Here is a 23,481-nt window from a genome sequence, read left to right on the forward strand (position 1 = left end):
TGCTATTTATTGTCACTCTGTTCCCTTGTTCTTCTCATCTCCCAGCAACTATATAAGAATTATAGCCTGACCAGACAGTGGTACAGTGGATAGAGCATTGGCCTGGGATGCTGAGGACCCAGATTTGAAACCCCGAGGTCACTGGCTTGAGCATGGGCTTATCGGGCTTGAGCATGGACTCACCAGCTTGAGTACGGGGTCACCGGCTTTAGCGTAGAATCATAGACTTGATCCCATGGTCACTGGCATAAGCCCAAGGTCGCTGGCTTGAGCAAGGGGTCACTGACTCAGCTGGAGCTCCCTGGTCAAGGCACATGAGAAGGCAGTCAGTGAACAACTAAGGAGCTGCAACAAAGAATTGATGCTTCTCACCTCTCTCCCTTCCTGTCTGTCCCTATCCATCTCTTTTGCTTATAAAAAATATTCATAAGTTAACTGGTCAGCTTCATTTATTTTTCATCTCCACCTGCAGTATAAATTCTTATTTGTAATTCACTTTGTTTCAAAAACAAATTAAGGTTAGAAACACAAGGCAAAAGGAAATAAAGGCAGGAGAGCCTGCTGGGTGGGGAGGGACATTAGCACACAAGATCCATGCCAAGGGATTGGATTAATTTGCTATCGGCGGCCTCCACTCAGTTCTAACTTTCTAGGAAGCAGCGGAGAGGAAGATCAGTGTTAAGACAGAACCCCTATGGCTGAGAAGGTGCACGTCGCTGGTTGTGCCTTTCTTCAGCACCATAGCACAGTGCCCCTGGTCACACAGAACCCACCAGCACAGTGTCTAGAAGGGCAGCTCTGAACAGCCGGGGGATTTACTAGGCACACTGGGCAGAAGTTCTTGGCTTAGGCTTCTCAGTGATATGGGATCTTGGTGCCTGGCATTTTCATTTGGAATCTCTGATGCTATTCAAAGATGCCCTTTACTCAGGAGGCTAATGATATGGATAACTTCAGAGTTACATCCACTTGGGTTGTTTTTTTTTTAAATTATTTTTATTTTATTATTATTATTTTTTACAGAGACAGTGAGTCAGAGAGAGGGATAAATAGGGACAGACAGACAAGAACGGAGAGAGATGAGAAGCATCAATCATCAGTTTTTCGTTGCGACTCCTTAGTTGTTCATTGATTGCTTTCTCATGTGCCTTGACCGTGGGCCTTCAGCAGACTGAGTAACCCCTTGCTCATGCCAGCGACCTTGAGTCCAAGCTGGTGAGCTTTTTGCTCAAGCCAGATGAGCCCTTGCTCATGCTGGCGACCTCGGGGTCTTGAACCTAGGTCCTCTGCATCCCAGTTCGACGCTCTATCCACTGCGCCACCGCCTGGTCAGGCTGGTTTTTTTCTTTTAATGAAAATAATTCAATATATCAATCATTAATTTCCATATGATGAAAGGACAGTTATGCCTTAGAGCAGGGGTCGGGAACCTATGGCTCATGAGCCAGATGTGGCTCTTTTGATGGCTGCATCTGGCTCGCAGACAAATCTTTAATAAAAAAAATAATGTTAAAAATATAAAATATTCTCATGTATTACAATCCATTCATTTCCTACCGCTCATGTTCATGGTTGCGGGTGGCTGAAGCCCATCATAGCTGTCCTCCAGGACAACACCAAATTTTTATTGGATAATGTGTAACGTACACGGGTCATTGTATGGCTCTCACGGAATTACATTTTAAAATATGTGGCGTTCATGGCTCTCTCAGCCAAAAAGGTTCCTGACCCCTGGCTGAGAGGAATGCTTAAAGGCTTACATATTAGTGTTGTAAATAAAGGTTAAAATCAATGATTTAAGGGTCCATCTTAGAGATCTTACTATAGTATTAGAAGGAAGGAAATACTAGATAAAACAGTGGAAGTCAAATTATATATAAATCATAGTAGAAAAAACCAATGAAACAGAAAGTTGATACTTTAAAAAACTTCACAAGCCTCTAGTCTGATTAAGAAAGAAAACAACCTATATCAGGATTAAGAAAGATACATCACTACAGACCCTGCAGATAATCAAGCAGCTGTCCTACTAAGCCTGCTGCTCTGGCCTGGTCACCCCACCCTCCAAGTCTGCTGACTTGGTCTAGTCACCCCCAGGTCTGCTGACTTGGAATGGTCATTCCCCAGGCCTGCTTCTTCAGTCTGGTCACCCTCTGATCTGACTGTCCAGTCTGTCCCACTGAGCCTGCCCCCTTCTCTATTTCACACTGTTCCTACTTGCCCTGCTTGCTGTGCAAAGACCTGCCAGTGCTGTTTCTCTACGTTCCCTTGTGGTTTCTGCCTTGACTGAACCTATTTGTCCTTAGAGGCGTAAGGGGAGATAAGGGAACATCACGAATCACTTAACCCCAGTATTCCACAATATAGATAGCACGGACAGATTCCTTCAATGACCATTGCTATCTAGAGGGACATGAGAAGAGCTGGAAAATTTAAATAACATATCTATTTAAGAAATTCAGTTAGAAATTAAAAACTTTCCCAGAAGAAAACTGCAAGGCCCAGATGGCTTCACTGATGAATTGTATCCGACATTTATGGGAGAAATGAGCACAAATACACAGAAAACAGAGAAGAGAACGTTTTGCAACTTGTAAGGTCAGTGTGACCTCTACAGCAAAACCAGACCAAGATATTACAGGAGAAGACGACACAGGTCATTTTCACTCACAACGTAGAAAATACTTAACAAAATATCAGCAAGCTGTATTTCATCTAGTGCTGTATTAAAGGAATAGTACATCATGACCAGAACACTGGGAGCACGTTGACAGGCCTGTGGCGGAAGGGGCTATGGTTTTCTTGGGCTGGGAAATAAATGGGATTTGAATGTGATGGGGCCCCTGGAATAGTCTTGGGGGCATCTGTTGTGGGCCCTGGAAGTGCCCACATGCTTCCTCAGGGGGCACTGCTCTCTGATGTGAGAGCCTGTGTTTCCAGACACTGGTCCTTCTGAGGAAGCGTAGGGAACATTTGGAATTTAGAAGTCCTCCTTACAAAGCCTACCTCAGGCTTGCATTCCTTGAGGTGACATGACAGGCACTGGGCAGTCTGGAGGAAAAAAGCCTTGTTCTGCTTGGAGACACTGCACTTGCTATCTACACCCCAAGTACCTTGATGCTGAGCTGGAGGCCCAGCACTGGGGCTAAAGGAACTCCGGTTCCTTTCTGGGGCTAGGTCCCTTCTCTGGAGGGTCAAGAGATTACCTGTCTGTTGCTTTGTGGCTTTGGAAAAGTAGGACTAAGGCCTCTGGAGCCAGGAAATAGCACAGAGCTTAGTTACCTGAGGAGCACTGCTGGGAAGAGATTCACATCGGGGTGGGCATCAGCAAGGTCTGGCTGTGTGTGGGCTGAACTCTGGCTGGACTCTGAGAGCCACAGGTCTGCCTATGATTGGTCCAGAGGTACCCTATGCTCTGGTGGGGATCTTCAGTTAGGTTCAATAAGGGTCAATGTCCAGACTCTAAGCACTGTCTGTGTGGGGGCAGGGAGGTGTCCCCTGAGCCCTTTCCTCCAGGGCAGTGTGTTAGAGGGCAGGTGTCCTCTAACTGCCAGCTCTGTGGAGCTACAGGAGCTTTTGGGGCGGGGGCAGTTGTGTGGCTCTGAGCTTGGCTCCCCTGCCCTCGCTGCCCCTCCCTTTCTCAAAGTGTCTCTCAGGGATGCCAGCTACCTGTCCAGGCTCAGGCTGACCAGCCAGCTGTAGAGAGCCTGGTTGGGCCTGAAGTTGGGAAGCTGTTAAGCCCGAGGCTCAGGTGAGGGCTGGGGTGAGGATGGCTGTACTAGTACTCAGAGTGAAGGAGGTGCCCCACTAGGCCTGTGGATTCATGGTGTGGATGGCTCAATATCCCACAACCCAATACTCTGGCTGTTCGGAGAAGGTGCCAGGACCATCCTGTGTCAGGCCTGGTTCTGTGTGTAAGCTTGAGGGGCTGGGCTCCCCATGAGCAGCTCAGGCCCCTCATCTAGACTATACCTGCCTCCACCTCTCTCCTCCCTCCCTGGCATGAGGTGTCTGTGGGTGGAGGTGGCAGGGCACTGCCCCTTTAAGGTGACATCACAAGGCTGTGGAAGGTGGGGAAGTCGTGGAACTCCAGTTGGGCTGTTTCTGTGGCATCCGTGGCTCTGGATTTCCACCTCCATGGGGCCACAAGCCCACACGTGAGCAAGAAACCGTGGCCATGGCCGAGGGGAACGAGCTGATGAACAGGCTCATGAGCGAGAACGCCGACCTGAAGAAGCAGGTGCGACTGCTCAAGGAGAACCAGATGCTGAAGCGCCTGCTCAGCGAGAGCTGCCAGGAGAGCTGCGGCCGTGGTGGCCGGGACCTTTTCTTCCCCAAGGCACCTGCCTACCCCGAAGACTGCTGCCCCCGGGTCACAGGTGAGGCCCCAGGCTGGCTTGGGAGTGGGGGGCTGCTCCTGCAGGTGGTCCTGGCCACCCTTCCTTCGCTCAGGTCCCAGGTGCTCATTCTGCTGTGTGTCCTCAGGTGAGGTCCTTCTCTCTCTGAGCCTGTAAGTCGACACCTGGACAGCCGGGTGTGGTAGCTTAGCCACTTGAGCTGGTACGTGTATCCATCGGTGACGAGGCCAGAAGCACTACCACAGTGGCTTAAAACAGGATATGTGTGATCTCAGTACCACCAGGTCCACTGGGGTTAGCTCAGGCAAGCTGGGCATTTGCTCGGCTGCATGCATCTGTCTTCTGGGGCCAATGGGCTCGCCCGCACTTGGGCATCTCACGGCAGGGGCAGGTGTGCCAACCACACCAGCTTCGAACCTCTGCTGTATCTCCTCTGCTTACACACCATCAACCCAAGGAGTCCCGTGGTGGAGCCCAGTGCCCAGGGTGGGAAGTGCCACCCACAGAGGGAGGACCCAGTGGGGTAGATGCAAGTCCCTGGGAGGAAGAGAGCTTGGAGCTAGAATCAGTTTACTGTGCAGCATGCCCTCCAACACTCTACGACTTTTTAGAGAAAAAAAAATTGGCTTTGTTCACTTGCTGCAAAAGTAGTTGGTCTTGATTTAAACATTTATGTGGAAAATTCCCTCTCATACAAGGAAAGCATGATACAGAGCGTGGTTAATAGGCATGAATGGTTGGGATATGGACTGTGGATGAAACCCCGTGACCAAGTGAGCCCTTGGAAATGGACTTACTCTCCCACCTGGCCAGGGTGGGGCAGAGAATGCCCCTAGCCTGCTCGATTGCCATGGGGGGCTGGACAACCTCATCAGTGCCCTGCAGACCAGCTGTCACAGGATGAGCCCTTCAACCAGGATGCTTCCAAAGCTGCTGCCAGTCCCCCAGTGCAATGCTCAGGGACTTGCTGCTGAGCCCTGAATCGGGTGCGGCCACTTTCTGGAGTCCACCTGAACACCTGCCATCTCCCCTGAGCAAATTTAGTATGTATGGAAGGCGGCTACCTCCTGAATATCATGGCTGCCCAGAACTGGCAGGCCCAATGCCTTTGGATGCATGGGTCCTTCATGGTATTTGGACACCTTGGAGCCTCAAGGGGGACCTTGAAAAGGGAGCTCAGACAAGCATGGGGTCTTCATGGGGTGACAGTGGGAAGAAACCAGGAGGGGCAGGTGGAGAAACCCTGAGTCCCCAGGACCAAACCAGCTGCAGCCCCATGTTCTGAGCTTGTCACTGGCACTTGCTGAAGAGAGACTGGCCTCATGGTGGCGTGTCCTGGGTGTGACAACCTGCTAAAGGTCAATTCTGTCTTCTCAGGCCACTAGAAATGCCTGCTGTGTGGTGGCTGCGAAAGGACTTGTCCACAAGTCTCGCTGCCTGTGACAGCTGCTGAGTCATATGCTTCGTGCTTCTTCATCGTCCTCATCCTGAGAACTCAGTCATGCCGGGCCAACCCTCAGGGCTCAGGTCAGCCATGTGGTCAGCAGTGCTTTCCCTTGCTCCCTGCTTTGCTTGGTCGGAAGATGGGCTTTAGGATGGTGTTTGCTCAGTGCAGGCCTGTCTCGACCCTCATCTTCTGCAGGGACAGCCTGGGCCTTGGGGACTGGAGAACCAGCAAGAGTTCCTGCACAAGCAGCAGTACTTGTCACAGAAGGCACCTCACAGCAGCGGCTCACATGTCCTACAGTCCCTCAGCATTCCCTCAGCATTTCCCTCAGCAAATCGTTCAGTATTTTGAATGCAGCATTCAAAAAAGATGTGCTTTTAAAAACCTATTATTCTTATTCAACAACATAAACACCAGAGAGGACATAACACTTAAGGCTGTGCTGTGCCCCACTCCCGAAGGCAGCCTCTGCCAGCATTGGATGTAAGTATCAAGGCATCCTTTTGCTTTCATTTTGATTTACCTGCGAACATCCATTCATTTCACTACCATCGCCTGCCAGTAGATCTGAATGCACTTAATACTGGAGAGCAGACTGTTCTGTGTGGGGTTCACATATCCCTCAGCCTGATGCCACAACAGACAACGTCCTTCCAGCACTCTGTGACCACGGACAGCCTGATGTGTGTCTGTGACTTACAGGAGTGACTGCCTGGGAAATCTTTGTATCAAAGGCTATGAGCAGTTGAAATGTCGAAATGGACGCTGACAAATACTCTCCAGAAGGCCGTGGTCTCTGCGCTTTGCCAACGGAGGTGCAGGTGCTTGCCTCCGGAGCCTTCCCAACACCCAACACTGCAGCAGCCCTGCCTGCCCCTGGGGAAGGGTGTGTACGGCTCCTGACCAGCTGCTGTTGGCTGTCCTCTTCCCTTCACTTGGGTTTTCAAGCTTGATGCACATTTTTAAAGGGACCACAGGGGATGGCAAGTCCCCTCAACCCCATTCCCCAACTCCCCACCTTAGTTCTCAGGGGTCTTTCTGCTCTTCGTGCAATTCCTCATTGTTCTGGGTGGAGATGATTTTTAGAAGTTTTTGAGTATTCTCTATGTACAATCCCCTGCCTCTTTCCCTTTAACATGATGACATGTTATTTCTGTGTTGTTATAAATATATTTTTTAATAACTGTGATATTAAAAAATCAGATGGACCACAATGTAACGAACTCTTCTCATGTTTGGAATTACAGTTCTTACTCTGAGATAAATAACACAGCAAAAAGACTTTTATATTTAGGATTATCTAGGGTGTGCTTTCCTAAAGTAGTTACTGGCTCGGAAGGCAAGGGTAATTTTTTTCCCCTACATTTTATCTACTTACTCTTCCATATGCCTAAGGATGACTTCACCCATAGCAGAGTACTAAGCCACATGGGCTTGTGGATTCTCTAGGTCTCTTGATCCATTTCTCACATACATATCTTTCACATCTTATTTGAAGGCAGAGGCTGAGGGACTGTGGGACATGTGAGCCACTGCTGTGAGGTTCCCTCTGTGACAAGTGCTGCTTCTTGTGTAGGAACTCTTGCTGCTTCTTGTATGTCCCTTGACCAGGCAAGCCTGGGGTTTTGAACCGGTGACCTCGTGTTCCAGGTTGACGCTTTACTGCGCCACCACAGGCCGGGCTGTAGAACATTTTTTTGGGGAAAGCATTGCTGGGGATACATTCATTGGTTTCTGAGTAGGCACATTTTAGGATTTAATTTTGTAATATAGCTCTTAACCAATTTTTAAAAATAGATATTTTCTTTATTACAAGAAGGGAAAAGTCATCACACAGGGGTAGAAAAGAATTTTATAAATCACAGAAGAATTGATAGGTTAACTTTGACATGTTAAAATTAAAAATTCTGTATCATAATAGTCACCATAAAAAGGATTAAAATATCAGTAAGGCACCCACTGGGAGAAGACATTTTATCAATATGGAATTAGGATGCAGACTACAAAAGGAACTGTTATACATAATTTAAAACAACTACTCAAACAAAAAAAAATGAGCAAAGACAAGACATAGATAATTCACAGGCTGGGAACCTGAGAGGCCCGTGGACACTTGATATGCTCAACATCACCAGGCATTAGAAAAAAGCCATGTGTCATCATCAGCTTGGTCGGCACATACCAAAGAGTGATGAGGAGGTGGGATCAGAAGCTGCTGGTGCCCTGGAACCACCAGCACTGTCAGTTGAACACGCACACACCTGAGCCCAGGTGCAGACATCAGAAGGTAGTAGCTGTGAGCAAGGTGTGTCAAGTCTACTGATCACAGCTTTGGTTTTACAAGACAACCTGGAAACAGCCCCATGTGCATCAATAAGGCACTGGGTAAAAACTTCACTGTGCCTGTGTGTGTGCATACGCTCGTGTACCAGGAAGTGGTTAAATGAACCAAGTAGCTACCAAGTGACTCAACATGGATAAGTCTCAAAAAAGATAATGCTCACAGCAAAAAGGTACACTGCAGAAGAAAACAGGCATGGGTTGATGCCTTTTATGTAAAATTTAAAAAATACATGTAAAAGTCACTCTGTATTGGGTATGGATGCTCAGGTGGGTAAAAGAGGTGGAGGCATGCATGCTCTCTGTGCCCACAAACTTGAGGCTGGTGGCTTCCTTTGGCAGGAGCAGCGGCAGGGCCCACAACCCCTGTACTCCACCTCCTTCACCTTCTCCAGAGGGGAATGTAGAGGGCTCTGAAGATGGGGGATGTGAGCAGCTGTCAGAACTTTGGGTGAGGCATGTGAGTGTTCCTGAAGTATTCCCTATACTTCTGGGGATGTTTTAGGAACACCAGCCTGATATCTCCTTCCTTTCTTCCCTGTCCCAGTTTCAGATGTTGGAAGGTTCACCAGTGTCCCTGATGTGCCCTCCCAGCTGCAGACATCCTCCCTGGAGGACCTGCTGTGCTCGCACGCCCCTCTCTCCAGCGAGGATGACACTTCCCCAGGCTGTGCAACCTCCTCCCAGGTGCCCTTCAAGGCTTTCCTTAGCCCCGCCGAGCTGCACATGCCCCATAGTGCTGACAGAAAGCTGTCCCCATTCCTGAACCCCTTGCAGGACCCACTGGTAGACAAGACCCTGCTGGAACCCAGGGAGATGATCCGGCCCAAGAAGGTGTGCTTCTCAGAGAGCAGCCTGCCCTCGGGGGACAGGACGAGGAGGAGCTACTACCTTACTGGTATGGTGAGGGGCAGGCACCAGGTGGGCACATGGTGCAGTGGCCAGCAGTTGGCTAGGGTGGGTCAAGGTGGCCAGATGGGCAGAGCTTCTCCATCCATTCAGCACAGGGAGGAGAGTGTGGCTGGTGAGTGAGTGGGGGTTGTGGTCCAGGGTCCAGGGCTATGTCTGTTCAAATCTTGCCCATTTAAAGAAAATTGAGTTGCTTATCTTATTATTGTGCTGTAAGAGTTCTTATAGTCTGGATATAAATTCTTTTTTGGGTATATGTTTTGAAAATATGGTCTCTCAGTTTGTGACTTTTCCGTTATCATAACAGTGTTTTTTGAAAAGCAGAACAATTTAACTTGATGAAGACTAGTTTATTGACTTCTTTTCTTTTATATCCTTCATGCTTTTTGTGTCCTATTTAAGCAATCTGTGCCAAACTCAAGATCACAAATATTCTCTCTGATGTGTTCATAAGATTTATAGTTTTAGTTTTTACATTTAGGTTTCTCATCAATTTCAAGGTAATTTTTGGATATGATATAAAGTTTGCATTAGATATTCACTTCTACCAGCCCCAGTATTTAAAAAGTTTATCTTTACCCCATTGAATCGATTTGATGCTTTTGTCAAAAATCCATTGTCAGTATATGTATGAGTCTATTGCTTGATTTTTCAGGCTGTTCTATTTGTCGGTGTCTATGTTGAATCCAATACATATTGTCTCAATTTTGTAGCTTTATAAGACCATAAACCAGATTGTTTAAGTTCTTCCACTTTGTTATCTTTTTGCAAAGTTGTTCTGGCTATTCTAGGTCCTTTGCATTATGAATGTTAGAATCAGTTTGTTCATTTCTACAAGAAAGGTTGCTGGGATCTTGATTGGGATTGTCCTGGATCTACAGATCAATTAAATTAGTTTCTAGTGAAATGACAACTTAACAATGTTGAGTTTTTAGATCCATGAATATTTTATATCTTTCTGTTTATTTAGGTGCCCAGATATTTGGTCAAGCATTATCCTGGGTATTCTGGGTATTTCTGTGAGGGCGTTTTTGGATGAGTTTAATATTTAAATCAATAGACTAAGTAAAGCAGATTGCTCTCCTTAATGTGGGTAGTCTTTAATCAGTTGAAGGCCTGAATAGGACAAAAGGGCTGACCCCTCCCCAAGAAAGAGAGACTTTTTCCTGCCTGACTGCCTTTGAACTCCAACTGAAACATCTGGGGTCACGTGTCTGCTGTCACTGGACTGGAGACACACCTTTGGTTCTCTTGGTTCTGAGGCCTTTGAAGTCAGACTGGAGCTATATCATCAGCTCTCCTGGGTCTCTAACTTGATGACTCACCTTGGGAGTCAGATCTTGGCACTTGTCAGTTTCCATAATCATGTGAGCCAGTTCCTTATATCAAACACACATATGTGCATACACACAGAGACACTCACACACCCTACTGGTTCTGTTTCTACTATTCTGGAAATTCTGACAAATGTAACTTTGGGTCCTATAACCTTATTGAACTCAATTATTTGTTCTAGAACGTTTAAAAATAATTCCTTAGGATAGATCATGTCAGTTGTGAATAAAAACAAGGTTGTTTTTAAAGGTTTTTTTTTTTTCTTTTTTCTGAAGCTGGAAACGGGGAGGCAGTCAGACAGACTCCCGCATGTGCCCGACCGGGATCCACCTGGCATGCCCACCAGGGGGCGATGCTCTGCCCATCTGGGGCATCGCTCTGTCACGACCAGAGCCACTCCAGCGCCTGGGGCAGAGGCCAAGGAGCCATCCCCAGCGCCCGGACCATCTTTTGCTCCAATGGAGCCTTGGCTGTGGGAGCGGAAGAGAGAGACAGAGGAAGGAGAGGGGGAGGGATGGAGAAGCAGATGGATGCTTCTCCTATGTGCCCCAGCCGGGAATCGAACCCGGAACTCCTGCACACCAGGCTGATGCTCTACCACTGAGCCAACAGGCCAGGGCCGTGTTTTTAAAGTTTTAATCTGTATGCTTTTTTTTTTTTTTCTTGTCTTATTGTATTGGCTAGAACCCCTAGAATAAGTTTGAATAGAAATGATGACAGTGGGAAGTAATTTATTTTCTTAATTTAGGGGAAAGCATTTAGTCTGTCACCACTAAGTATGATGTTAATTAAGGTTTTTGCATATGCCTTCATTAGGTTGAAGACCCATCCTTTAATTTTTAATTTGCTCAAAGTTATCCATGAAGTTATCATAATGGATGTTGGACTTTATTGAATGCTTTTTCTGCATCTATTGAGATAAGCATTTTGTTTTTATTTGTGGTCTATTGATATGGTAAACTACATTGATTTTTGAATTTTAAAGCCACCCTTGAATTCCTGAGATAAATCTCGATTGGTTATGATGTATTATACTTTTCTATATTGTTGGATTCAATTTGCTAAATTTTTGTTAAGAATTTGTGCTGTCTGTGAAAGATATTGATCTATAGTTTCCTTGTAATATCATTTTCTGGTTTTGGTATCAGGTTAATGTTGGCTTTGTAAATGCGGTAAAAAGTGTTCTCCTCTTTAATTAGTTAGAAGAATATGCAGAATTGATATTGCTTATTTATTGATTTTTAATTATTTTCTTTCTTTTTTTAAATTTATTTATTAAATTTAATGCAGTGACATTGATAAATCAGGGTACATATGTTGAGAGAAAACATCTCTAGACTATTTTGACATTTGATTGTGCTGTATACCCCTCCCCCAAAGTTAAATTGTCTTCTGTCACCTTTTATCTGGTTTTCTTTGTGCCCCTCCCCTCCCCCAACCCCTCTCTCCTTCTTCGCCCCATCCCCCCTCCCCCATCCCCCACCTCTGTTGCCATCACATTCTTGTTCATGTCTCTGAGTCTCGTTTTTATGTCCCTTCTATGTATGGATTCATATAGTTCTTAGTTTTTTTCTGATTTACTTATTTTACTCCATATAATGTTATCAAGGTCTATCCATGTTATTGTAAATGATCCGATGTCATCATTTCTATGGCTGAGTAGTATTCCATAGTATATATGTACCAAAGCTTTTTAATCCACTCGTCCTCTGACGGACACTTGGGCTGTTTCCAGATCTTCGCTATTGTGAACAATGCTGCCACAAACATGGGGGTGCATTTCTCCTTTTGGAGTCGTTCTATGGTGTCCTTGGGATATATTCCTAAAAGTGGGATAGCTGGGTCAAAAGGCAGTTCGATTTTCAGTTTTTTGAGGAATCTCCATACTGTTTTCCACAGTGGCTGCACCAGTCTGCATTCCCACCAGCAATGCAGGAGGGTTCCCTTTTCTCCACATCCTCGCCAGCACTTATTCTGTGTTGTTTTGTTGATGAGCGCCATTCTGACTGGTGTGAGGTGATATTTCATTGTGGTTTTAATTTGCATTTCTCTAATGATTAGTGATGTTGAGCATTTTTTCATATGCCTATTGGCCATCTGTATGTCCTCTTTGGAGAAGTGTCTATTCATCTCTTTTGCCCATTTTTGGATTGGATTGTTTGTCTTCCTGGTGTTGAGATTTACAAGTTCTTTATAAATTTTGGTTATTAACCCCTTATCAGACATATTGTCAAATCTGTTCTCCCATTGTGTAGTTTGTCTTTTTATTCTGTTCTTGTCTTTAGCTGTGCAAAAGCTTTTTAGTTTGATATAGTCCCATTTGTTTATCCTGTCTTTTATTTCACTTCTACGTGGAGATAAATCAGCAAATATATTGCTCCGAGAGATGTCAGAGAGCTTACTGCCTATGTTTTCTTCTAAGATGCTTATGGTTTCATGGCCTACATTTAAGTCTTTTATCCATTTTGAGTTGATTTTTGTGAGTGGTGTAAGCTGGTGATCTAGTTTCATTTTTTTGCAGGTAGCTGTCCAATTTTCCCAACACCATTTGTTAAAGAGGCTGTCTTTACTCCATTGTATTTCCTTACCTCCTTTGTCAAATATCAGTTGTCCATAGAACTGTGGGTTTATTTCTGGGTTCTCTGTTCTGTTCCATTGATCTATATGCCTGTTCTTATGCCAGTACCAGGCTGTTTTGAGTACAATGGCCTTGTAGTACAACTTGATATCAGGAAGTGTGATACCTCCCACTTTATTCTTCTTTTTTAAGATTCCTGAGGCTATTCATGTTCTCTTTTGGTTCCATATAAATTTTTGGAATATGTGGTTTATATCTTTGAAGTATGTCATTGGTATTTTAATTGGTATTGCATTGAATTTATAGATTGCTTTGGGTAATATAGACATTTTTATGATGTTTATTCTTCCTAACCATAAAAGCACGGTATATGCTTCCACTTGTTTGTATCTTCCTTGATTTCTTTTATCAATGCTTTGTAATTTTCCGAGTACAAGTCTTTAATCTCCTTGGTTAAGTTTACTCCTAGGTACTTTATTTTTTTGGTTGTGATTGTGAAGGGGATTGTTTCCTTAATTTCTCTTTCTGACTGTTCATTGTTGGTGTATAAAAATGCCTCTGATTTCTGAGTATTGATTTTATATCCTGCCACTTTGCTGAATTCATTGATCAGGTCCAGTAGCTTTTTGACTGAGACTTTAGGGTTTTCTATATACAATATCATATCATCTGCAAATAATGATAGTTTTACTTCTTCTTTTCCAACTTGAATGCCTTTTATTTCTTCTTCTTGTCTGATTGCTGTGGCTAGGACTTCCAGAACTGTGTTGAATAAGAGTGGTGAAAGAGGGCACCCCTGCCTTGTTCCTGATCTTAAGGGGATTGCTTTTAATTTTTGCCCATTGAGTATGATGTTGGCTGTGGGTTTCTCATAGATGGCTTTTATCATGTTGAGGTATGTTCCCTGTATTCCCACTTTGCTGAGAGTTTTGATCATGAATGGGTGCTGGATTTTATCAAATGCTTTTTCTGCATCTATTGAAATTATCATATGGTTTTTCTCCTTCTTTTTGTTTATGTGATGAATCACATTGATTGATTTGCAAATATTGTACCAGCCTTGCCTCCCCAGAATAAATCCCACTTGATCATGGTGTATGATTTTTTCCATATATTGTTGGATCCGGTTTGCTAATATTTTGTTGAGGATTTTAGCATCTATATTCATCAGAGATATTGGCCTATAATTTTCTTTCTTTGTGTTGTCTTTGCTTGGTTTTGGAATCAGAATTATGCTTGCCTCATAAAAGGATCTTGGAAGTCTTCCGTCCTCTTGAAATTTTTGAAATAGTTTGAGAAGGATAGGAGTTAATTCTCTTTGAATATTTGGTAGAATTTCATTGTGAAGCCATCGGGCCCCGGACTTTTCTTTGTTGGGAGTTTTTTGATAACTGTTTCGATCTCATTTGGTGTAATTGGTCTGTTTAGGTTTTCTGATTCTTCCAGATTGATTTTTGGAAGATTGTATATTTCAAGAAATTTGTCCATTTCATCTAGGTTGTCTAGTTTTTTGGCATACAGTTCTTCATAGTATTTTCTTACAATATTTTGTATTTCTGTTGTGTCAGTTGTTATTTCTCCTTTCTCATTTCTAATTTTATTTATTTGAGTCCTCTCTCTCTTTTTTTGGTGAGTCTAGTTAAAGGTTCATCAATCTTGTTTACCTTTTCAAAGAACCAGCTCCTAGTTTCATTGATTCTCTGTATTGTTTCTTTAGCCTCTATGTCATTTATTTCTGCTCTGACCTTTATTATTTCCTTCCTTCAACTACATTTGGGCTTTACTTGCTGTTCTTTTTCTAATTCTTTTAGATGCAGGGTTAAGTTGTTTATTTGAGCTTTTTCTAGCTTCTGAAAGTGTGCCTGTAGTGCTATGAACTTCCCTCTCAGTACTGCTTTTGCTGTGTCGCATAAATTTTGAGTTGTTGTATGCTCATTGTCATTTGTTTCTAGGAATTTTTTTATTTCTTCTTTGATCTCATTTTTAATCCATTCGTTATTTAACACCCTGCTATTTAGTTTCCATGTGTTTGAGAATTTTTGAGCTTTTCTGTTGTGGTTCATTTCTAGTTTCATGCCATTGTGATCGGAGAAAGTGCTTGATATGATTTCAGTCTTCTTAAATTTGTTGAGAGCACTTTTGTGCCCTAACGTGGTCTATCCTAGAGAATGTACCATGAGCACTTGAAAAGAATGTATATTCTGCTGCTTTAGAGTGAAAGGTTCTGAAGTTATCTATTAAATCGAGTTGATCTAGTGTTTCCAATAAGTCTGCTGTTTCTTTGTTAATTTTCTTTCTTGAGGATCTATCTAGTGATGTTAGTGGGGTATTGAAATCCCCTACTATTATAGTATTGCTGTTAATCTTGCCCTTTAAATCCATCAAAGTCTGCTTTATATATTTGGGTGCTCCTATATTAGGTGCATAGATATTTATAATGGTTATATCTTCCTGTTGGATTACTCCCTTTATCATTATGTAGTGGCCTTCTTTATCTCTTACTATATCCTTTGTTTTAAAGTTCAATTTGTCTGATATAAGTATTGCTATCCCAGCTTTTTTTTTATTTCCATTTGCATAAAATGGTTTTTTCCATCCTTTTACCTTCAATCTATGTGTATCTTTTGTTCTAAGGTGTGTCTCTTGTAGACAGCATATGTATGGGTCCTGTTTTCTTATCCATGCAGCTACCCTATGTCTTTTGATTGGATCATTTAATCCATTTACATTTAAGGTTATTATTGATATGTAGTTGTTTATTGCCATTTTCTTCTTTAAAGGTGTATTCCTTTTTTGCTATATTCTTTTCCCACTTTGATTTGTTTACAACAGGCCCCTTAACATTTCCTGCAGCATTGGTTTGGTTGTAATGAATTCCTTGAGTTGTTTTTTGTCTGGGAAGCTTTTTATTTCTCCTTCGATTTTAAACGATAGCCTTGCTGGATAAAGTAGTCTTGGTTGTAGGTTCTTGTTCTGCATTACTTTGAATATTTCTTGCCATTCCCTTCTGGCCTCAAGTGTTTCTGTTGAGAAGTCGGATGTCATCCTTATGGGGGCTCCTTTGTAGGTGATAAGTTTTTTTTCTCTTGCAGCTTTTAACATTTTCTCTTTATCGCTTAGCTTTGGTATTTTAATTATGATGTGTCTTGGTGTAGGTTTCTTTGGGTTTCTCTTTAATGGAGTCCTCTGTGCTTCTTGGACTTGTGAGAATTTCTCTTGCATTAATTTAGGGAAGTTTTCAGCTATGATATGATTGAACAAAGTCTCTATCCCTTGTTCTTTTTCTTCTTCTTCAGGAACCCCTATGATGCGGATGTTATTTCTCTTCATGTTGTCACAGAGCTCTCTAAGAGTTTCCTCTGACTTTTTGAGTCTCTTTTCTTCTCTGCTTTCATGCCTTCATTCCAGTTGTCCTGCAACTCGCTGATTCGATCCTCAGCTCTATCTATCCTGTTTTTAATTCCTTCCATTGTGGTCTTTATTTCTGATATTGTATTTGTCATCTCCGACTGATTTTTTTTTATACTTGCTATTTCTTTATTTAGGTGTTCATAATGACCATCCATTGTTGTTCTAAGATCCCTAAGCATCCTTACAATCATTATTTTGAATTCCACATCTGGAAGTTTGATTATTTCCATATCACTCAGTTCATCTCCTGAAGGTGTCTCTTGTGGTTTCATTTGGATTGCACTTCTTTGTCTTCTCATTGTCTGTTTTTGGGTGTTTTATTTGTAGAGTTGGTTGAGTCTAGGCTTGGTGTCGTCTGCCTCCAGTTTTCAGTTGTGTTATTTCTAGGTCTTCTTGGGTTGGTATCAGCTCTTATCTGTAATCCACTTTCAGATTTGGGCAGCTTTGAAGTCTTGATTTGTTTGTTTTCTTAACAGGTGATAGTCTTGTTTACTGATCTCACCAGGGGGCTTCCTTGAAACTGTATCCAGGAATGCAATGGGTGTAACCTGAGACTCTGAAGGCCTCTTTAACCAACTAATCTCCCTGGGGGCAGGGTGTTTTCTCAGCTTCAGTAGGGGGAGGTGTATCAGATCTCCATGGAGACCTGAGTTACTGCCCCTCCTCCCCACTTCTTGTTTTCAGCTGTGTCTTCTTGCACTGATTGGAGCTGGATAGATGTTCGGAGATCTCTGATCCGGAAGCAATTCAGCTCTGTTTTGTGAAAGGTTCAGTCCCTCCCCCAGCTATGGCCACCTCCAGCAAGGATGAGTCAGCTTTTTTAGGTCATCTCCTTCATTCCTTAGCCCCTCACAGTCTGTCCCTCTCTCTTTCCTTTCCACTTGGGAGATAAGCTGGTCTTTTCAACACACCTCGCTCCCTGGTCGCCAGGCAAGTTGCTGTGAGCAGTAGTTTCTGTTCTTTTCCCTTGTGTGAGATCCCCTCTGGGCTCTCAGCCTCAACCCCCCCCCCCGCTCTATTCCTGTAAGCAGGGGAGATTCAGGCGCTCCCTACCAGGTTTGTTGTGGCTTCTTTTTTGCTCCTTGGTTTTTGAGAGCTGTTCTTGTAGTTCAGAGTTGGTTTTTCATGCTGATTTTTCCTAAATTGATTTGTATTCCAGTTTGGTGGTGAGAGCTGGGCGTCTGTGTGTCCGCCTACTCCGCTGCCATCTTTTCAGTCCTTCGATATTATTTATTTCTTAGATGTTTGGTAAAATTTACCACTAAGCCTTGAATTTTCCTTGTAGAAATACTTCCTCTCCACAAATTCAATATCCTTAGTTGATATAAGGTTATTCAAATTATGTGTTTCTTTTAAAGTGAACTTTGGTAGTTCAATTATATAAGTAAGCTTTTATGTCTTTTAAGGAATTGGTTCATTTAACCTAAGTTGTCCAATTTATTTGCATAAAATTCTTCCTAATATTTGGTTATTATTCTTTTAATGTCTGTAGGCTCTGTAATTTCTGATAGTAATTATTGTCTTTTTTTCTCTTTTTCTTCAGTAAAAAAAAAAGTTTTATCAATTTTATTGTCTTTTTTTCTTTGAAGGATAGGTTTTTTGCTAGATCTTAGAAGGCCTAGTAGACATGATTTCTACACTATCTCAGGGGTAGATTGTTTCTTCCACCTAATCTATGCTTTAGAGAGAGGAGGAGGTGGGGAGAGAAACTGATTCTCAGTGAGAGGAATGTATTCATATAGAAGGAGGTGGTTGCATTCCACTCCCTTCATCTGCCCTAACATACTTCTGTGCACTGTGTTTGGATCTCAGCTTTAATTCCCAGTACCTTCCTCAGCCTTGCAAAGTGATTGGGGAAGGAGTACACTGAAAACTACAAAGCACTGTTGAGACAAATTCAAGAAAAACTTAACAAATGGGAAAACATCTTATGTTCATGGATTAGAAAACAGTATCATTAAGACAGCAAAATCCCCCAAATTGATCCACAAATTTTCATGCAGTCCCTATCAAAATCCCATTTGGCTTCTTTGCAGAAATTAACACGCTTAACCTAAAATTCATATGGAAACGCAAGAGGGGATCCAGAATAGACAAAACAATTTTGAAAACAAAATTGGAAGACTCACACTTTCCAATTTCAAATTTTACTCTAAAGATATAGTAATCAAGACAGTGTGGTAGTCAAAGGCTAGTTATACAGATCAATGAATAGAATGGAGAGGGTCCAGAAATCAACCCCATGCATTTACAGGGTTAATGTTTGACAAGGGTACCAAAACAGTTCCATGAAGAGAGAATGGTCCTTCCTCTAAATGGTGCCAGGACAAGTGGATATCCATACCCACATATGAAAACTAACTCAAAGTGGATCAAAGACTTAAAAAAAAAACCTAAAGGAGCTAAAACCGTAAAACTTTTTTTTTTAATTTTATTTATTCATTTTTAGAGAGGAGAGAGAGAGGGAGAGAAACAGAGAGAGAAGGGGGGAGGAGCTGGAAGCATCAACTCCCATATGTGCCTTGACCATGCAAGCCCAGGGTTTGTTTTTTGTTTTGTTTTGTTTTTTGTATTTTTCTGAAGCTGGAAACGGGGAGAGACAGTCAGACAGACTCCCGCATGCACCCAACCGGGATCCACCCGGCACGCCCACCAGGGGCTACGCTCTGCCCACCAGGGGGCGATGCTCTGCCCCTCCAGGGTGTCGCTCTGCCGCGACCAGAGCCACTCTGCCTGGGGCAGAGGCCAAGGAGCCATCTCCAGCGCCCGGGCCATCTTTGCTCCAATGGAGCCTTGGCTGCGGGAGGGGAAGAGAGAGACAGAGAGGAAGGAGGGCGGGGTGGAGAAGCAAATGGGCGCTTCTCCTATGTGCCCTGGCTGGGAATCGAACCCGGGTCCCCCGCACACCAGGCCAATGCTCTACCGCTGAGCCAACTGGCCAGGGCCAAGCCCAGGGTTTTGAACCGGCGACCTCAGCATTTCCAGGTCGACGCTTTATCCACTGCGCCACCACAGGTCAGGCCCGTAAAAGTCTTAGAAGAAAACAGAGATAAATTTTATGACCCTGGATTTGGCAATAAATTCTTAGATATAACAGCACATGCATGAACAACAACAACAAAACAGACATATTGACTTTATCAATACTAAAAACTTTAATGATTCAAAGGAACATATTTCAAGAAAGTAAAAATTTCACATACAGAGTGGGAGAAAGTATTTGTAAATCATGTATCTGACAAAAGAATAGTACACAGATGATCTAATATTATTATTTTTTATTAATTAGAGAGGAAGGGGGAGGGAGATAAGAGAGAGAGAAGCATCAAATCGTTTTATTTAGTTTTTCCATTTAGTTGTGCACTTATTGCTTCTCATACCTGCCCTGACCCAGGGTCGAACCCCAACCTCTGTGTGCCAGGTTGACTCTGTATCCACTGAACCACCCAGCCAGGGCCTATATAATAACTTTAACAACTCAACAGTAAAAGACAATCTAATTAAAAATGGACAAAGAACTTTAACAGACATTTCTCCAAAGAAGACATACAAATGACCAATAAGCACATGAAAAGATGCTCCATATTATAATAGTTATCAGTGTAATGCAAATGAAAAACACAAACTTTGTAACCACCAGGATGGTCAGAATAAAAAAGCTGGACAATAAAAATTGGAGAAGATGTGGAGAAATTGCAACCCACAATACATGGATAACTCCAGCTTCCCAAGAGGCCACAAGATCACTTTCTCGACACTCTCACCCAGGATTTCTCTTGGGCTCTGGAAATCTGGCCTCTGCCCTCACATCTCCTGCTTCTTCTCCCTGTGACCTTGTGACACTCCCCCTGCCCAAAGCCCATGGCCCTAAGGTGGCTCTGGATCCTGTGGCTGAGGAGGGGCCCTCTGCCTGGAGCAGCCATGCCCCTGAGGCCCCTCCCTTCCCCCCACCTAACTAGCAGAGCCCACCTCCCCTGAGGTCTGGACACTCCCCACTTAGCACCTGCCAAGTAGAAGGACAGGTGCCATGCTCTGGACCCAGCCAGAGAGGGAGAAGTTGCTGACACCTGGACTTGATAAGCCCACGCTGACCAGCTGTCAGGATCCTGTGTGAGAGTGACTGGGTGGGGTTCTGGGATGAACAGCTCCATGAACACAGGATGAGGCCGTGCGCGGGTGGACAACTGCCCAGGGTCACAGGGAGAGCTGTCCTAGAGCCCAGCCACTTATGTCACACAGATTCTCATGCAGGAAGTTCCCTTGGGCTAGGCTCAGAGAAGCCCAGCAACCCCTCAAGGCCACAGAGCCAGCATGGGTGGGGGTCCAGCCAACCTCTTCACTCGTTATGGGGGGCAAGTCTCAGGGAGCACAGGAGCCTATGTAACAGGCCCCAGGAGCCGATTGTTCACAGCATAGTCCCAGCCTGCACACCCACTGCCTGCCCAGGGCTGACCCAGCAGGGATGCACCCAGTCGACACCCTGGAGGGAAGCTGTCTGGGGCTGTAGAAATGGGCATATTCTGAGTGTCTCCTGCAGGGATGAGAGAGCAGAACCTGGAGAGTCATGCTGAGCAGGCCAGGAGGGCCTGCCAGGTTTCCCAGGGAACACATTAAGAAAAGGGAAGGCAGGAAGGGTCCTTTTCCTTTTTGGCAACAGAAAATTCAGTTTTCTTTTAAATTTGTACTTACTCTCACAGTGGGGGCTGGAGGAGGGTGCCCCCACACCACAATTTAGACCAGGGCTCTTGGGGAGTCCCTGCCAGTGACCCTACAGGCTTCACCTGGAACCCACAGAGGCCACATTCAAATTTGTCCTTACCCTAAAATGGATACTGGAGCACAAGCAAGAGGAAGGAGACTGGCCTTTGACTCTACATCTAGGGGACCCCAGCCTATCTCACTGTCCCCCCAACCTCTCACCCCCCCCCCACACACAGAGATCCAGAGCTTCACCAGCACAGAGAAGGATGGGCGCATTGTCGGGGAGATCGCCTTCCAGCTGGACCGGCGCATCCTGGCCTACGTCTTCCCTGGGGTGACCCGGCTGTACGGCTTCACTGTATCCAACATCCCTGAGAAGATCAAGCAGGTGTGCCTTCCTGCTCCAAGGGGTCATTTCCTGCCCTGGAGTCCCCTACCTGCAGCATGTCCCCTCCCTACTCTGTCTCCTGAAGCACCCACACAGCCGTAGGTAGGTCTAGGCAAGGCTTAGTGGTGTCTATGGGGCATGCACCATGGGGCAAGCTGAGACCAGGAAACTCAGCGTGCCATGGTGTGGCTTCACTCTGGGTCTGTTTCCCCATCTACAAAGTTTCCTTCATGGAAATTTGGTCACTGTCCCCCTCCTGGTCTCCCAGGGCGGGTTCTGTGGCCCAGCCCCACCTGCTCCACGCGCTGTGTCCCCAGACGTCCATCAAGTCACTGGACGGGTCTGTGGATGAGAAGAAGCTGCGGGAGCTGACACACCGCTACCTGGCGCTGATGGCACGCCTAGAGAAGCTGGGCTACAATCGTGATGTGCACCCCGTGTTCAGTGAATTCCTCATCAACACCTACGGCATCCTGAAGCAGCGGCCAGACCTGCGCGCTAACCCGCTGCACAGCAGCCCGGCCGCCCTGCGCAAGCTGGTCATTGACATCGTGCCCCCCAAGTTCCTGGGTGACTCGCTTCTGCTGCTTAACTGCCTGTGTGAGCTCTCCAAGGAGGACAGCAAGCCGCTCTTCGCCTGGTGAGCCCACGCCCCAGCACCTGCCACGCTTTTCCTGCAATAAACGTGTTTGTTACAAACCTGGGGGCCACTGTGCCTCCTGTGCATCCCCTCTGGCCGGGGGAAGGGCCACGTTCACTGAGGGAGTGCCCAGGGCTACAGGCGGGCACACTGCGCCAGAGCAGGTGCCTTCATAGACCGGCCGGGTGTACCCGACGCCCACAGCTCCACTGGCCATACACACCTGCGTGGCACTTGTCACACTTTATTAAAATCATCTGCTTACTTGTTTACTTTTTGCTCTTTGAGGGCATGGAGAGTGCCTTGGTCATTTCTGGGGCCACAGGAGGCAACCCTGATATTTGTGGAATGATGTCTGGACAGAACCCCAAGGGGAAAGGGCTGAGGCCCAGGCAGGGCCCCAACCTCAAAGACCTTCCCCTTGAAAGGGCCAGAGAAACCTGTCACATTTTGGGTTTTTCCAAAAGCAGAGCCTAAGGCAAGGATCAAGGGGCAGGCAGGAAGGCTGCAGAACCTGCAGGGCCCTGTGCAAAATGAAGAGCAGGCCCCTTGTTCCAAAGGTAGGAATTTGAAGATAATTACTGCAGAGAGTTAGCCCGGGTGTGGGCTGTGCACCTGTGTGGTCCTCTGCCCATGGAGCAGGCCCAGGGCAGGCAGTTTATCTGGGAGCTCATTCAAGAAAGCAGCAGCCACTTAGGGAAGCCAGGCAGCACCTGGCATGATCAGATGTTCATTGCATCTTTTTCCTGCCTGGGTCTGGAATTGGGAGTTGGGAATGCTGGTCCCTTTTATTGGAGAACAGTAATAGAAACCAGGATCTGAGTGCCAGATGAGATAACTTTTCCTTATAAATGGGGTCCTCTGTTCAGGATTCTTTTTTTTTTTTTTTTTTTTTTTTTTTTAGTGAGAGATTGAGAGAGAGAAACAGACAGACAGGCAGGCAAGAACAGACAGGTAGGGAGAGAGACAAGAAGCACTAACTCATTGTTGTGGCACCTTAGCTGTTCACCTATTGCCCCCCTGTATGCACCCTGATGGGGGGCTCCAGCTGAGTCAGTGACCCCTGCTTAAGCCAGTGACCCCTACTCAAGCGAGCAACCCCTGGGCTCAAGTTGGTGACCCTGGGGCCTTAAACCTGGGTCCTCTGCACCCCTGGCCAACGCCCGAACCACTGCGTCCCAGGCCAGTGCCCCATCCACTGTACCTGGTCAGGCCAGCAACTATTTATAGCACCTACTAGAATTTTAATGTCTCAAAACCCAGTGTCACACCAGGTTCAGTCCCTGCATCTTGTGTTCCAGCCATTGCCAAATCCTGGCCCAGGACTGTTTCTATAAGAAATGCGCCACTGCTCCTGCTGGAGCCCTCTGGTCC

The 23,481-nt window shown here is 45.1% G+C and overlaps 1 protein-coding gene across 3 annotated transcripts; it reads left to right on the plus strand.

Moving 5' to 3' along the window:
* The first annotated feature begins 3,401 nt into the window (after positions 1–3,401).
* On the plus strand, positions 3,402–22,306 carry SPATC1L (spermatogenesis and centriole associated 1 like). 3 transcript variants are annotated; one of them, XM_066369971.1, is made up of 5 exons: positions 3,402–4,379; positions 8,693–8,832; positions 8,923–9,043; positions 21,316–21,467; positions 21,785–22,306. In XM_066369971.1, exons 1-5 carry the CDS (start codon positions 4,178–4,180, stop codon positions 22,109–22,111), a joined length of 942 nt encoding a protein of 313 aa, XP_066226068.1. In that variant the 5' UTR covers positions 3,402–4,177; the 3' UTR covers positions 22,112–22,306. The 3 variants fall into 3 exon arrangements, with proteins under 3 accessions (XP_066226068.1, XP_066226067.1, XP_066226069.1); XM_066369970.1 differs by having other exon boundaries at positions 8,693–9,043; XM_066369972.1 differs by lacking the exon at positions 3,402–4,379 and adding an exon at positions 8,505–8,605 and having other exon boundaries at positions 8,693–9,043.
* The last annotated feature ends 1,175 nt before the right edge of the window (positions 22,307–23,481 follow it).

The sequence above is a fragment of the Saccopteryx leptura genome, chromosome 2 (genome assembly GCF_036850995.1).
Source record: "Saccopteryx leptura isolate mSacLep1 chromosome 2, mSacLep1_pri_phased_curated, whole genome shotgun sequence".
NCBI lineage: Eukaryota > Metazoa > Chordata > Mammalia > Chiroptera > Emballonuridae > Saccopteryx > Saccopteryx leptura.

Bases quoted from the DNA above. Each gene is read 5' to 3' on its own strand.
- SPATC1L (XM_066369970.1), top strand. From the start codon at position 4,178: ATGGCCGAGGGGAACGAGCTGATGAACAGGCTCATGAGCGAGAACGCC. The intron at 9,044-21,315 runs GTATGGTGAGGG...CCCCACACACAG, and splicing joins GAGGAGCTACTACCTTACTG to AGATCCAGAGCTTCACCAGC. The intron at 21,468-21,784 runs GTGTGCCTTCCT...CTGTGTCCCCAG, and splicing joins TCCCTGAGAAGATCAAGCAG to ACGTCCATCAAGTCACTGGA.